Source organism: Bison bison, unplaced genomic scaffold (genome assembly GCF_000754665.1).
Source record: "Bison bison bison isolate TAMUID 2011002044 unplaced genomic scaffold, Bison_UMD1.0 scf7180017864255, whole genome shotgun sequence".
Classification (NCBI taxonomy): domain Eukaryota; kingdom Metazoa; phylum Chordata; class Mammalia; order Artiodactyla; family Bovidae; genus Bison; species Bison bison.
In genome coordinates this window covers 1,456,702-1,471,663 of record NW_011494827.1, presented here as the reverse complement: position 1 = coordinate 1,471,663, position 14,962 = coordinate 1,456,702, and the positions used below count along the sequence as shown (strand labels likewise).

The following is a 14,962-nucleotide window of genomic DNA, read 5'->3' as shown; positions in this document are numbered from 1 at the left end:
ATCTTTCAGGATTTGAAATAGCTCAACTGGAATTCCATCACCTCCACTAGCTTTGTTCATAGTGATGCTTTCTAAGGCCCACTTGACTTCACATTCCAGGACATCTGGCTCTAGGTGAGTGATCACACCATCGTGATTATCTGGGTTGTGAAGATCTTTTTTGTACAGTTCTTCTGTGTATTCTTGCCACCTCTTCTTAATATCTTCTGCTTCTGTTAGGTCCATATCATTCCTGTCCTTTATCGAGCCCATTTTTGCATGATATGTTCCCTTGGTATCTCTAATTTTCTTGAAGAGATCTCTAGTCTTTCCCATTCTGTTGTTTTCCTCTATTTCTTTGCATTGATTGCTGAGGAAGGCTCTCTTATCTTTTCTTGCTATTCTTTGGAACTCTGCATTCAGATGCTTGTATCTTTCCTTTTCTCCTTTGCTTTTCGCTTCTCTTCTTTTCACAGCTATTTGTAAGGCCTCTCCAAACAGTCATTTTGCTTTTTTGCATTTCTTTTCCATGGGGATGGTCTTGATCCCTGTCTCCTGTACAATGTCACGAACCTCTGTCCATAGTTCATCAGACACTCTATAGAGTCCCTTAAATCTATTTCTTACTTCCACTGTATAATCATAAGGGATTTGATTTAGGTCATACCTGAATGGTCTAGTGGTTTTCCCTACTTTCTTCAATTTAAGTCTGAATTTGGCAATAAGGAGTTCATGATCTGAGCCACAGTCAGCTCCTGGTCTTGTTTTATTGACTGTATAGAGCTTCTCCATCTTTGGCTGCAAAGAATATAATCAATCTGATTTCAGTGTTGACCATCTGGTGATGTCCATGTATAGAGTCTTCTCTTGTGTTGTTGGAAGAGGGTGTTTGCTATGACCAGTGCATTTTCTTGGCAAAACTCTATTCGTCTTTGCCCTGCTTCATTCTGTATTCCAAGGCCAAATTTGCCTGTTACTCCAGGTGTTTCTTTTTTTTTTTTTCAATTTTATTTAATTTTTAAAATTTACATAATTGTATTAGTTTTGCCAAATATCAAAATGAATCTGCCACAGGTATACATGTGTTCCCCATCCTGAACCCTCCTCCCTCCTCCCTCCCTTGAAACATGTAAAATATCATGTATGAAATGAGATGCCAGTCCAGGTTCGATGCACGATACTGGATGCTTGGGGCTAGTGCACTGGGACGCTCCAGGTGTTTCTTGACTTCCTACTTTTGCATTCCAGTCCCCTATAATGAAAAGGACATCTTTTTTGGGTGTTAGTTCTAAAAGGTCTTGGAGGTCTTCATAGAATCATTCAACTTCAGCTTCTTCAGCATTACTGGTTGGGGCATAGGCTTGGATTACTGTGATACTGAATGGTTTGCCTTGGAAATGAACAGAGATCATTCTGTCATTTTTGAGATTGTATCCAAGTACTGCATTTTGGACTCTTTTGTTGACCATGATGGCTACTCCATTTCTTCTAAGGGATTCCTGCCCGCAGTAGTGGATATAATGGTCATCTGAGTTAAATTCACCCATTCCCGTCCATTTTAGTTCGCTGTTCCCTAGAATGTCGACGTTCACTCTTCCCATCTCCTGTTTTATCACTTCCAATTTGCCTTGATTCATGGACCTGACGTTCCAGGTTCTTATGCAATATTGCTCTTTACAGCATCGGACCTTGCTTCTATCACCAGTCACATCCACAACTGGGTATTGTTTTTGCTTTGGCTCCACCCCTTCATTCTTTCTGGAGTTATTTCTCCATTGATCTCCAGTAGCATATTGGGCACCTACTGACCTGGGGAGTTCCTCTTTCAGTATCCTATCATTTTGCCTTTTCATACTGTACATAGGAGTAGGGGATTTTAAAAAAGATTATTATGGGATTATGTGAAATCATGTGTGTGTGAAACCTTTGAAAGTTGTAAAGCACTATAGAATCAAAACTAATAAACAGAATCAAAACCCCTTTTTATTTTATAATAATTTTAGATTTTTGCAAGAGCTTCAAAGACAGCAAGATTAACCTTTCCTAGTGTTGACATATTACATAACCATAATACAGTTGTCAAAGCTAAGAAATGAACATTGGTACTTACCAGTAACTAAAATCTGGACTTTTTATTTGGAAGTCACCAGTTTTTCCATTAATGCCCTCTATCTGTTCCATGAGGCCATCCAGCACACCTCGTTCATTTAATTGCTGCATCTCCTTAGTCTCTTGTAAGTTGTGATATTTATCAGTCTTCCTTGTCTTTTGTGGTTCTGGTACTTTGATGAGCAGGAATTTTCAGTTGAGGTCTGTCCAGTGTTTTCTCATGACTGCTGGGGTTATGGATTTGGGGGAAGCACACTGCAGAGATGAAGTGTCTTGCTCATCATATCTGATTGGGGTACATGGTATCTACAGGACTTTTTCCTTGTTATCTTTGACTACCTGGGTTAAGTGGTATGTGTCAGGTTTCTCCACTGTAACATACCCTCCTCCCCTTCCATATTCTATCTGCTTTAGAAGTGAGTCACTAGGTTCTGCCCACAGGTCCCAGGATAATTGCCATACTTTCTCCATGATCCACTTCCCTACACCATTCTTCCTTTGTGAATGAGTTGGTATCTCAGCCAAATTTGGCACATTCTCTGGGTATTTACACATAGAGGATACAGAATGTCAGGGCAGTCTTTCCCTTCACGTGCTTAATTTTTAGAATTAGAGATATATGATGATAGTTTTTTTACTCCATCCTACTTGAAAATCTACTCTGTAGTTTGAGAAAATGCCATAAACTGGAATCTCTCTGGCTTCCAGTTTCCTCCTTTAAGATTTTGGCCTTGCAGAAATCCAAGACCTGATGAGACAACATAAGCGGAGTGCCTGCCCTGGGGCCTGGTGTGAGGTCCATTCTCAGTAAATGACAGTTCCCTGCTGCCTGAGCGATCTCAGGGCTTTCCGCCTCTAACATTCTAAAGTCCTGAGATTACAGTCACCAAATCACACATGACTATGAGCCAATTCTTTTCATTGGATAGAATTTTAAGGCAGAAAGAAAATAGGAAATCACTATTTCTGCTGCCTCTTGCCTCTATTTGATTAATCAGAGCCAGAAAGTTCTAAGTGGGGGCCATTGCTAATAAAACTGCAATATTTCTTGCAACTCAGTGAAGTCTGTGTTTTCTTTTGTTAAGAGCTATGTGCTTTGCCAAAGCCTGTTTCCCCTTCATCTTTTCTAACAGAACTTTGACCTTGGTCATGCCTCTGTACCATTCCCATATCACGTAGAGGAAGGTGACCTCATCTGAAGCATAAGAGAGTAGATTGCTATTGGTCTAAACTAATCCGAGCGCTTCATCCTGTATGTTGGTGATAATTTAGGATGGGCCTGTGAGCCAATCTTGTTGATGAGATGTGGGGGAAAGTCCAAAGGATTCTGGGAAAGTCTTCTCTTCTGTGAGAGAGAGTCACAGGAAGGTCGTATTCCTTTTCCTTGCCCAGATAGGCCTGTATCTGGATAGGATGTGCACAGCTGTGGCCACCATCTAATGACCAAGAGGGTCAACATCCTGAAGACAGTGCCAAAACATCAGAATGTCAGGGTGGAAAGATGCACAGAAACTGGGCCCTGGTGATGTTCTTGATCTGTGGGCCATTCTGTGCCAGGGATTTGCCCTCCCCTGGTCTCCTTGTTAAGTGGGACAATACATTTTCTTGAGTAAGGTGTTTAGAGTTGAGTTTCTTCTTACCTAGAGCAGAAAGCAAACTGATACACTACATTTTTGGAAAAATCCTCCTGCAAACAAGCAGCCTTTTCAAAACACCTCTCCAGAGACTCTTACAGTGGTGTGCTTTACATAGCTGATATTTTTATCTTAGAGAAAACTTGTGTGTGTGTGTGTGTGTGTGTGTGTGTGTGTGTGTGAAGGGAGCAGGAATGTTGGGCAGAGGGGGAACCAGCTGACTAACAAAAGCAGAAAGGAGAAAAGGCTCAACCCAAGGCATTCAGAGCATACTCTTCCCATAAGAAGGATGAAGGAGAGGAGAGGACAATTTTCATAAGTGTGTATTCATGCCAGGCAGTAGGAGTTCTAAACACATGGCTTTATTGAATTCCCAGGATAGGGCTGAGAGATTTCAAGTGGCTTAAAACATAACAAAAGTCCTGGCCCTTTACCACCCCAATCCAATTCTTCGATAAGTCCTCAGATATGTCCCAAATCCACTCACTTTTCTTCATCTCCAGGGTTACCAAGCCTTAGATCTTGGACTTCTTGCTTCAATTTTGAACTTCCCACAGGGCTCTGCTTTGAGATTTCAACATTGATACAGTCAGTCATTCACTGATTTCTGTTATATTCTTATATCCTGAGCTCCCTTGAGAACTTGTGAGCTGGGGAGATGGGGAAGGGCTGGTCAACAAAACAGGATTCAAGTTTTTCTCATCCTGCCCAGAACACCATCCAGAACCCCTTCTTTCTCAGCCTTAATGGTTAAGTTGACTACATATGACACATGAAGTGAATTCTTGTTTAGAAAATGCCATTGAATTGAACATAGTAGGTGGTTGTACAAATAGATTCTTAGCATGAGGACAATGCCAGGATGCAGTCTCTATGCCTGGAAAGGTCTGAGTGTTACTCACCACTCTTCCTGTAGAGAGGAAAGACTTAGCAGGTGTGGGTGTTGGGGGATGGAGAATAAACATGAAGTGCAAAGAGGCTGAGAGGGAAATCCATTAATCATGTTTGTCCGTGATTACCCAGGAAGAAGCAGCTGCTTGTTATTTGTGAGAGTTAGCAATTAAACATGAGAGACGCCCCACCGTGCTCTCATGTTTGAGGTCAGAAGAGGAAATGGGACAGACAGCGAATGGTGACAGGCGCAGTGCGTGGGCTGACTCATCAAAGTGGCAGCTAACTGGTAAGCGCGGCCAGGCTGGGCACCACGGTGGGCGTGTCTGCACTCCTTACATGTCCACTTAAGGCAGCTCACTGCTGGGGGGCCAACTAGACACAGCCCACCACAGTGGAGTTCACAGTCTGGACTGGGGTGGGTGGGACACGTAACCAGAGCTGTGCTACTGAGCTCAGGTTTGGCTGCTCGCTGCTCAAAAGCTAATAACTCTAGAGCCAAGTGTCAGTAGAAAGGAAAGGTGCTTAAATCAGATAAGATGTCAATCTGTGGAGAAGGCGGACTCATGTCCAGAGGACAGCTCTGAAGATTCTGCTCAGCCATGGCAGTGTTTAAAGGGAACAATGGGGTCAAGAATCTGAATCATCAAGGCAGGAGGTTGAGTTCTGTATCCTTCACCACTGCATGCAGACTGGTAGACTCTCTCTTTCAGATTTTATCTTGCTCATGTGATCTACTTTCAGGATTCCTTAAGGGGCTGTCATGGGGTAGAGAGCTAACCCTTCTTTCCTGGATTCTTCATTCTTCTTTTTAATCTAAGGAAAGAAGCAATAGGCTAGACAAGCCATATTGTGTATTTGGGAAAGAGTAACTCGGAGGAGTTAGTTTCAATTGCTTAGTGATCTCATTCCTTTACTTAGGTTTTAAAGGTTAGAGAAAACAGAAATGGGTAAACAAGAAAGGGGCAAAAGAGCTACTTTCAATTGGTGTAGTATGGTAAATGCTGCCAGAGTTAAACTGCATAAACCAGATGCTATACGCAAAGGCCTGCTGGGAGCACTTGCTGCACAGACAGGAAGAAAAAAGAAACAGAGGAACTTTCAAGAATACTCAACTGGGAAGGAAGGGGTCACTGACAGGGGTCCACAGTTGAGAAAAAGCCCAACAGTCAACTCATGAGGACAAAATGGACCATAGATTTCTCTGCAAATTCTTCTCCTCCATGGGGGAGTTCATGGGGCTGAATTGCCTGTGAGCAAGTCAAGGGTGCACTCTCAGTCTGCCCACCTAATGTCCGAGGTGTGTTTCCTGGATCAGAGGTCAGCAAACCTTTTCCCCAAAAGGGCCAGATGACAAATATTTTCAGCCTTGCAAGCCATCTAATTCATGTGGCAAATACTCGATTCTGCCTTTGGAGTTTGAATGCAGCTGTAGACACACAGAAGCAAATGGATGTGGCCAAGTTGGCCTGAGAACAGAAGGGTCTAGATCCTTGTTACTCCAAGCATGGTTCCTGGTCCAGTAATATCAGCATGCCCTGGAAGCTTGTTAGAAATGCAGAATCTCAGACCCCACTGGGGGCCACCTGAATTAGGATCTGCTGCTCACAAGGACTGTTCCTGAGACTTCCACATACATCACTACCATATAGAGTGATCACATTTTTGTCACGTGTAAAATGGAGAGATAATTCATATACCCAGCACACTGGGTGGTGTGAGAATTCTGAGTGTTCACAGATTGACAACGCTAAGAGACCACTCTCCACGGGTCTCCTCTGTCGGTGCATGCCTTCTAAGTGAGAAGGATGGCCCTTTTGTTCTAGAAGATCTTCTCAAGGATGTTTGTGCAGCAAACTTGACTGATGGAGACTGTGTCTCCACCAGGGCAAAGGGCTGAAGTGCTCAGTGCCTGGTATAAAACACCCGGGTTCCCTGAGCTTAGGGCACCTCTTGTGTAATGTACTCCACTGCATGCGTGAGTGTGCTGGCCTTCTTCAGAGCATCCTGAGGGCAATGGGACACCAAAGGACTTGCTGATGCTCTGATACTACTGTGGTTGTTAATAGTAATAAAGTCCTCTGATGACTCAGGAGTCTCTTGACACACCTCCCTTTCCTGAAGGAAAGGAAGTTTCCTGGATGGATCAAAGTCGAGGAACCCATCAAGTGTTCTCGGCAACTTCTCCCTGCAACTCCCTTTGCTTTTAATTCCACAAGAAAGGAAGGATGGGTAGAATTTACTTTTCCTTAGCCTCTGTCCTTGGCTGGTTCCTGGGAATCTCCTGTAGGATGCTCAAGGTCAGAAGTGCTAGGGTTGTGACCTGATCCAGAGATTCCATCCCCTGGCCACCTTCTTTCTCCCTTCCAGAGCAAGTGGCCATAAACCACCAATGTACTGGAAAATGTTATAAACCTGAGTCACAGTAGCATGGAAATGGTATGGAACATCATATCAGAGCTGGAAGCTGGATGCTGTGTCCCCAGGAAGATTCTCTTCCAGGTGCTCTTCCTGGTAGAAGACAGAGTATCCTTGTAGTAACAAGTGGTAAGGTGACTCTAGAATCTCTACAGAGCAGGGACTCAGGATGCCAGTCTGGATGGATGGGAGATTTGCCTTAAAACTGCTTTTGTTTAGCAGGCACCTTCTGCTTAGCTAAAGAGCACCTTTATGGGGTGATTTTGTAATTCTAAGAGAGAATGGGAAGGACCCCCAAGCCCACCCTGTGGGGTCACCGCTCTGTGATAGAATGTTCATGAAGTTTGAACTTCAGCTGACAGTTCAAATCTTGGCTCTACCACCAACTAGGTAAGTGGCCTCAGGCAAATTATAGGTCCTCCAAAGAGTTTGTTTTGCTCATCTCTAAGACGTGCATACTGCATAGAATTAAAATCATGTCAAGTTCCTGGCAGAAAGTGGGCCTGGAATAAGCTCTGGCCTCTCTTGGGACTCTTGGGGGAGAAGCAGGCTGGAGCACTGCCCACTGGGCTCCCTCCATGCCTGGTCTTTGTTACAGCTTCTGGGAAGGTCACTGCTAGCTATTTGACCCAAAGCCTGCAGTAGATTGAGTGAGAAGGCACAGAGATGGAGGGCTTGCACAGAGGGTAGGTGATGGAGACTGTTGTCTGCAGAGCTCAGCTTGGACAATTTGTGGGAAGAGCTTCATGAGGTGGGAAGAGATGCCTTGCTTGTTGAGAACTATGGCTTTGCATGGAACTCCATGAGTTAGCGTGTGCACACCTTCAACCAGAGCCCCATAGTTGACCTTCATAACTGCTGCTTGAGAAAGGCAGCGCAGGAATTACCAGGCCCCACTCCAGTATTCTTGCCTGGAGAATCCCAGGGATGGGGAAGTCTGGTGGGCAGCTGTCTATGGGGTTGCACAGAGTCGGACACAACTGAAGCGACTTAGCAGCAGCAGCAGCAGCAGCAGCTCATGGGTGCAGAAACTGACATTCAGAAATGTAAGGACTTTGCGGAGAGCCTGCCAGTGGTTCCCACACAGTGAATGGTGGGGCTGTGATTTGAAGCCAAGTCTCCCACTCCAAAGCATTTCTTGCTGGGCCAGTATCAGATCAGGTGGGCTTGTGCCCACTCCAGAGAGGACCAGTGTGTCCAGTGGGGAGCAGCCTCCCAGCCATCATTGGAGATGTGTGGATGTGGAAGACACTGCCTGATTTCTGTGCAGGCCAAGGACCCTGGAAAGGGAAGTGGACGAACCTATGATGGAAACTGAGGTGAGTCTGATGGATGGGGGTCCCTAAAGGAAGCTGAAAGATAAGACCTGGCAAGGGGGCAGGGGGCATCAGGAGGCGGGGACCCAGGGACAGTGTGTCACTGCATGGGACCTTCCCAGGACCAATCACATCTTGTACTTTCAGAAGGTGAGGGAGGAGGCCGAACGGCAAGAACTGAGTTGCCTGCAGCTCAAGAGCTCTGCGTTGGAACCACCATTAAAAGAGCTGATTATAACAAGTCCAAACTGTGTCTCTACAGGCTGGAAAGAGAGAAAGGGGTGGACGTCAATGTTCTGGCAGAAGCCCGGAGGTCATAGCTCATGGTGGCCAGGAACCATGATGGTCAACACAGCAGAGAAGTGACAACAGCTGTGGGCACCAAGGCTTTCTAGTGACGCCCCTTTTTCCCACTAGCGGGGAGGGGCCCTTCTGGTTAACATGAAAGTATTTTGTGGTTACTCAAGCAAGTCTGGAGACAATTCTGGACAATATAATGACTGTAATTCTGTCAGTAAGTGGGAAGGGACTTCAAGCATGTGGCTTGGAGTTTACTATTACTATGAAAGTGAAAGTCGCTCAGTCATTTCCGAGTCTTTGAGGCCCCATGGACTATAGACAGTCCATGGAATTTTCCAGGCCAGAATACTGGAGTGGGAGCCTTTCCCTTCTCCAGGGGATCTTCCCAACCCAGGGATCGAACCCAGGTCTCCCACATTGCAGGCAGATTCTTTACCAGATGAGCCACAAGGGAAGCCCAAGAATACTGGAATGGGTAGCCCAACCCTTCTCCAGCGGATCTTCCTGATCCAGGAATTGAACTGGGGTCTCCTTCATTGCAGGCAGATTCTTTACCAACTGAGCTATGAGGGAAGCCCATTACTAGTATTATAAATAATGTGAGTAATTTTTACTTATTGGCACGAGAAGACTGAAATATATTTCATTGGAAATGGGAAAGCCCTGTCAATGTTACCAGTTTCCAGCTTGTCCCTCTGTGCCTAAATCTCAAATCATAAGGTGACTCCTCATGCAAGTTCTTCCTTGGGCACATATTTTTTTATCGGATTGCTTTCCTGACAACTGGCCTGAGGCTCTGTACTCTGGGAATGGGGGTTTGGATGAGGGAGGAGGGAAAATTCATCTGGAATTCGAGACTCAGGTGATATGTCTCTTAAGGGGATGGCAGGGGGACTGGGTACTTCATTGGTGGGTCAGGAAGAGGCAGCCTCTGGGAAACCACTGGGACAGGGAGAGAGAGAGAGAAAAAAAAAAAAAGGCCTGGGAGATGGCAGTGGGGCCAGATAGGTGGCTGCCAAAAGCAAGCTTCACCCACTTGGAGAGTTTGTGTTGGACTTGCTTTTATCTCATTCACCCCCAAATTATTAGTTGTTGGTTAGTCGCTAACTTGTGTCCTCCTCTTTTGTGACCCCATGGACTATAGCCCACCAGGCTTCTCTGTCCATGGGGATTCTCCAGGCAAGAATACTGGAGTGGGTTGCCATTTTCTTCCCCAGGGGATCTTCCTGACCCAGGGATCAAACCCAGCTCTACCTACATTTGCAGGTGGATTCTTTACCACTGAGCCACCTGGGGAGCTCAAATAAATGATTACCTCCTGTGAAATAGGTGCTTTCAGGAATGCATATGGGAAGTGTGAGGAGGTAGACTTGAGAACCTGACCTCTCTTAGCAGTTTGGGGAGAAAGAGGATGAGTCATGGTTGAAAGTAACCCTGTCATGCAGTTGGCAGAAATCAGAGCTGTAAGAAAGTCACAGAAAATGTGAGAGAGGGTATGTGGGGAAGATTATATCTGTCTTGGGTCAGGGTTGCCATGAGATGCAGAAGGCATCATGGAGGGGGTGGAATTGGCCCATGAAAGTCATGTATTTTGAGATGCCAATGTCGAGATGGGGGTTGAAAGGGGTCCCAGGTAGCAGAGGCAGGTTGGCAAAAGTAGGGAGGTGGCAAGTTAAGGAATCTGTACAGTAGAGTGAATACTGTTGATTTGCACCCATGTGTGTGCTGTAAGGTTTGAGTGGTAATTTGAGGAAATTTTAAGAGTGTTTTTCTTTAGGTGGAGAATTTTCTGTATTTTCCTCTATTAAATAGATTGTATCTTTGCATGTGTGAAATAATGATGAAATGATCACAGTGATGATGATGGAGATGGTGGTGCTGATAGTGGTGGTGATGATGGTGATGGTGATGATGATGGTGATGGTAATGATGATGGTGATGACGCTGCTGCTGCTTCTGATGATGATGATGATGGCAATGGGGATGATGACAGCGGTGGTGATGATGGTGATGATAATGATGATGGTGACGATGATGCTGCTGCTTCTGATGATGATGATGATGGCAATGGGGATGATGATGATGGCAATGGGGATGATGACAGCGGTGGTGATGATGGTGATAATAATGATGATGATGATGATGGTAATGTTAATGATGATGGTGATGATAATGATGATGGTGGTGGTGATGACAACATGAATTGTGATCAAGTTGGACTGAGCCTTATATTGCCAAGCTTGGTTTTATTCTGTGGGCAAAGGAAACACACCACTGACTTGATATAAGACCTGATATACTCCCTACCTCCCTGCCGCCCGTCTCTTTTGTTTCTTGCTGAATTTGACTCTAAGGGGACATTGCCCATCTCACCCAACCATACATAAGAACAAAGTTGTAAGAAGGAATCTCCAAGAAATAGTTTATTCTGAACAAGGAACAAGGCTGACTTGAACAGAGCCAGGAAATCCAGTGTCTCGGGCTACTTCCAGCTCCTGCCCCTAATTCATGAACTCAGTCCAGTGAGACACCCTCAGTGTAGCCACGGTCGCAGTGAAGAGAGAAGCAGCCCCATTATTTCCTGCAGGGGACAGGATGGTGCCCACAGGGAACAAAGAATGAAAAGTGTACAAAACAGTGCACACGTGGACAATACCATCTAGAAACAGCCTGGGTTCGAAGGAGGAAAACAAAAGACCATTTCTTTCCTTTTTTCAAATAAAAACATAAACCATGTGATATATGAAAATGTCTCTTAAGAAATCTAAGAGGTTTATAGTGAAAGTTGGATAAAAATAAAAACACAACTGAACTTTTCACAGGACTGTACAGATATCAGAGACTCCAGAAAGATGAGTTCAAAGAATCTAAAACACCAGGCTTGTTTCTATAGAAAACTGACCTGCCCAATGAGTGAAACAAGAAAGTTTCTTAAAATTACGTTGATTATGATGTTGACCAAAAACTGCTACAAAGTAGTTTGGGTATATCACACACAGGATCTTAATTAACCTTTTAACAACCCCAGGAGTTAGTTTTTTTTAATTCCCATTTTAAAATAAGAAAACTGACACTGAAGTGATTATGTGATTGCCTGAGGTCTTCTGGTTAGTAAACAGCAGGGCTGGATTCCAATCACAGTCCTGATTCCAAGTCTAAGCTTTATTCTGGTTGCTAAAAGCATCTCCCAATTCAAAAACAAAGTGCTCCCTGAACAGATCATCAAGTAGTTTGCTCTTAGCATGAGCCACCATCATCCTAGCGTAAACTTTCTAACCGACTGGGCTTCCTAGTTTATCAGTGTGGAGCAGCCTCCTTGATGGCAATTGGAGATCTTCTTTAAGATGGTGCTGATGAGATGATGTCACCCCCTTCCAGGAAAGGAAACTTGGATGGAGACAGAGACTCAGAGTTCTGCCATGGGGCTGGGTTTTGGGAGGAACTCTGCTGACACTCTTTAGGGGTGACCGACGGTCAGTGACTTGACCTTCTGAATGGGCATCGTCCTGCCATCCCAGCACCAGGGGTGGAGTGGGAGTGGAGACCTGCTGAAATTAAAGATGGGGACAGTAGTAGGCCAACTTAGAACATCAGAAAGACTGGCCTGGCAGAGGAGGCAAAAGAGGACACTTCCGGTTTTGCTCCAGGATTGGGGGATCGTGTTTCCATAGGCAGGGCAAACACATCAGACAATTAAGGGCTGAATTTTCAAAAGTATGCCCTGAAGACCAGGGTAGACCGAATTGCAAAGTTGTGATGGGTCTAGTTGCTTTAGGGGATGGGAGTGCACTCCAAAAAGTAAGGTTCTATTTCGCCTGTATAAATAATGTCATAAATGTCAAAGGTTTTTCATGTCTACTACCCAGTTGGATTCTTCCAATAACTTTGTAATCAGAGGTGGGGCATTGAGCTGTGTGACCCCTTTGACAGATGTGGAAAACTGAGGCACAGAAAGGGCAAGGCTTGTCCACAGATGTGCAGGGAATTAGCTGGGCAGCTTGGACCACAACCAAGGCTCCCCAGTTCTGAGCCCAGGGCCTTCTCTGCGTCTGATGTTATTTGGGGTGAGACGGGGACCATCGCGGCACAGAGAGGGGCTTTTGGTGGGCAGGGCAGAGGTGTGTGCAGTCCCGCTGGAAGCCGCAGGTGGTGGCTTAGCTGCTGCAGCCACGAGAACAGGCATGGGCCAGAATGTTGTTGTTACACCCGTCCTGGAGCTTGCCCTGGGCCTGGCTCCCGGCTCGGCCTTCCATGTCCAAGAGCTGGCCGCCCTGCCCCTGCTGCTTCCTCAGCCTGCAAATAAGCACAGCATAGACCCAGTTAGTGATGCAGAGCAGGGGATGTCCAGGCACAGAGGGGAACCAGAGAAATCAAGGAGACTTGCAAGAGCAGAATGCTGTGTCTGGGAGCCCACAGGTTGGGTCCGTACCCAGCTCAGGTGGCTCTGATGAGTTACTCAACCCCCAACGCCTTGGTCTCTTTATCTGTAAAATGGAGATAATAATTCCTACCTCATGGCTCCTTGTGAAATCCACAGGAGATCACGTATATAATTTCCAAGTTTACACAGTAGGTAGAGGGTGAGCCCCACACATGATTCACACGTATTAAGTACTGAATGCCCACTGGTGGACCAGCCATCATGCCCAGGAGCAGAGGAAGCCCTGGCCAGCAAAACAGTCAGAGTGTCTATCCTCATCAAGTTTACCACCCGACGGGGGAGTTGGATATAAATCAAATTATCTCACAAAGGTAATTATAGGGGAATGGAATGCAGAAGTAGGAAGTCAAGAGATACCTGGAGTAAGGGGCAAATTTGGCCTTGGAGTACAAAAATGAAGCAGGGCAAAGGCTACCAGAGTTTTGCCAAGAGAATGCACTGGTCATAGCAAACACCCTCTTCCAACAACACAAGAGAAGACTCTACACATGGATATCACCAGATGGTCAATACTGAAATCAGATTGATTATATTCTTTGCAGCCAAAGATGGAGAAGCTCTATACAGTCAGCAAAAATAAGACCAGGAGTTGACTATGGCTTGGATCATGAACTCCCTATTGCCAAATTCAGACTTAAATTGAAGAAAGTAGGGAAAACCACTAGACCATTCAGGTATGACCTAAATCAAATCCTTTATGATTATACAATGGAAATGACAAACAGATTCAAGAGATTAGATCTGATAGACAGAGTGCCTGAAGGACTACAGGCAAGAGGTTCCTGACACTGTACAGGAGGCAGTGATCAAGACCATCTCCAAGAAAAAGAAATGCAAAAAGGCAAAATGGTTGTCTGAGGAGGCCTTACAAATGGCTGAGAAAAGAAGAGAAGCTAAAGGCAAAGGAGAAAAAAGAAAGATATATCCATTTGAATGCAGAGTTCCAAAGAACAGCAAGGAGAGATAAGAAAGCCTTCCTCTGTGATCAGTGCAAAGAAATAGAGGAAAACAATAGAATGGGAAAGACTAGAGATCTCTTCAAGAAAATTAGAGATAACAAGGGAACATTTCATGCAAAGATGGGCTCAATAAAGGACAGAAATGGTAGGGAACTAACAGAAGCAGAAGATATTAAGAAGAGGCGGCAAGAATATACAGAGAACTGTACAAAAAAGATCTTCAAGACCCAGATAACTACAATGGTGTGATCATTCACCCAGAGCCAGACATTCTGGAATGCAAAGTCAAGTGGGCCTTAGGAAACATCACTACGACCAAAGCTAGTGGAGGTGATGGAATTCCAGTTGAGGTAACTCAAATCTTAAAAAATGATGCTGTGAAAGTGCTGCACTCAACATGCCAGCAAATTTGGAAAACTCAGCAGTGGCCACAGGACTGGAAAAGATCAGTTTTCATTCCAATCCCAAAGAAAGACAATGCCAAAGATTGTTCAAACTACCACATGATTGCACTCATCTCACACGCTAGCAGAGTTAAAAATTCTCCAAGCCAGGCTTCAATAGTACATGAACTGTGAACTTCCAGATGTTCAAGTTGGATTTAGAAAAGGCAGAGGAACTGGAGATCAAATTGCCAACATCTGTTGGATCACAGAAAAAGTAAGAGAGTTCCAGAAAAACATATACTTCTGCTTTATTGACTACGCCAAAGCCTTTGACTGTGTGGATCACCACAAACTGTGGAAAATTCTTAAAAGAGATGGGAATACCAGACCAACTTACCTGCCTCCTGCGAAATCTGTATGTAGGTCAAGAAGCAACAGTTAGAACTGGACATGGAACAACAGACTGGTTCCAAACAGGGAAAGGAGTACGTCAAGGCTGTATATTGTCACCCTGCTTATTTAACTTACA

General features: G+C 44.9%; 1 protein-coding gene across 1 annotated transcript in view; it reads right to left on the bottom strand.

Moving 5' to 3' along the window:
* Nucleotides 1-11,557: 11,557 nt before the first annotated feature.
* Nucleotides 11,558-14,962, bottom strand: part of STK32B (serine/threonine kinase 32B) — a gene marked incomplete at its 5' end in the record, with an annotated part of 406,524 nt that continues 403,119 nt past the window's right edge. The window contains one exon of the mRNA XM_010847794.1: nt 11,558-12,940. Coding sequence (XP_010846096.1) covers nt 12,802-12,940 — 139 coding nt within the window. The remainder of the gene's footprint in view (nt 12,941-14,962) is intronic.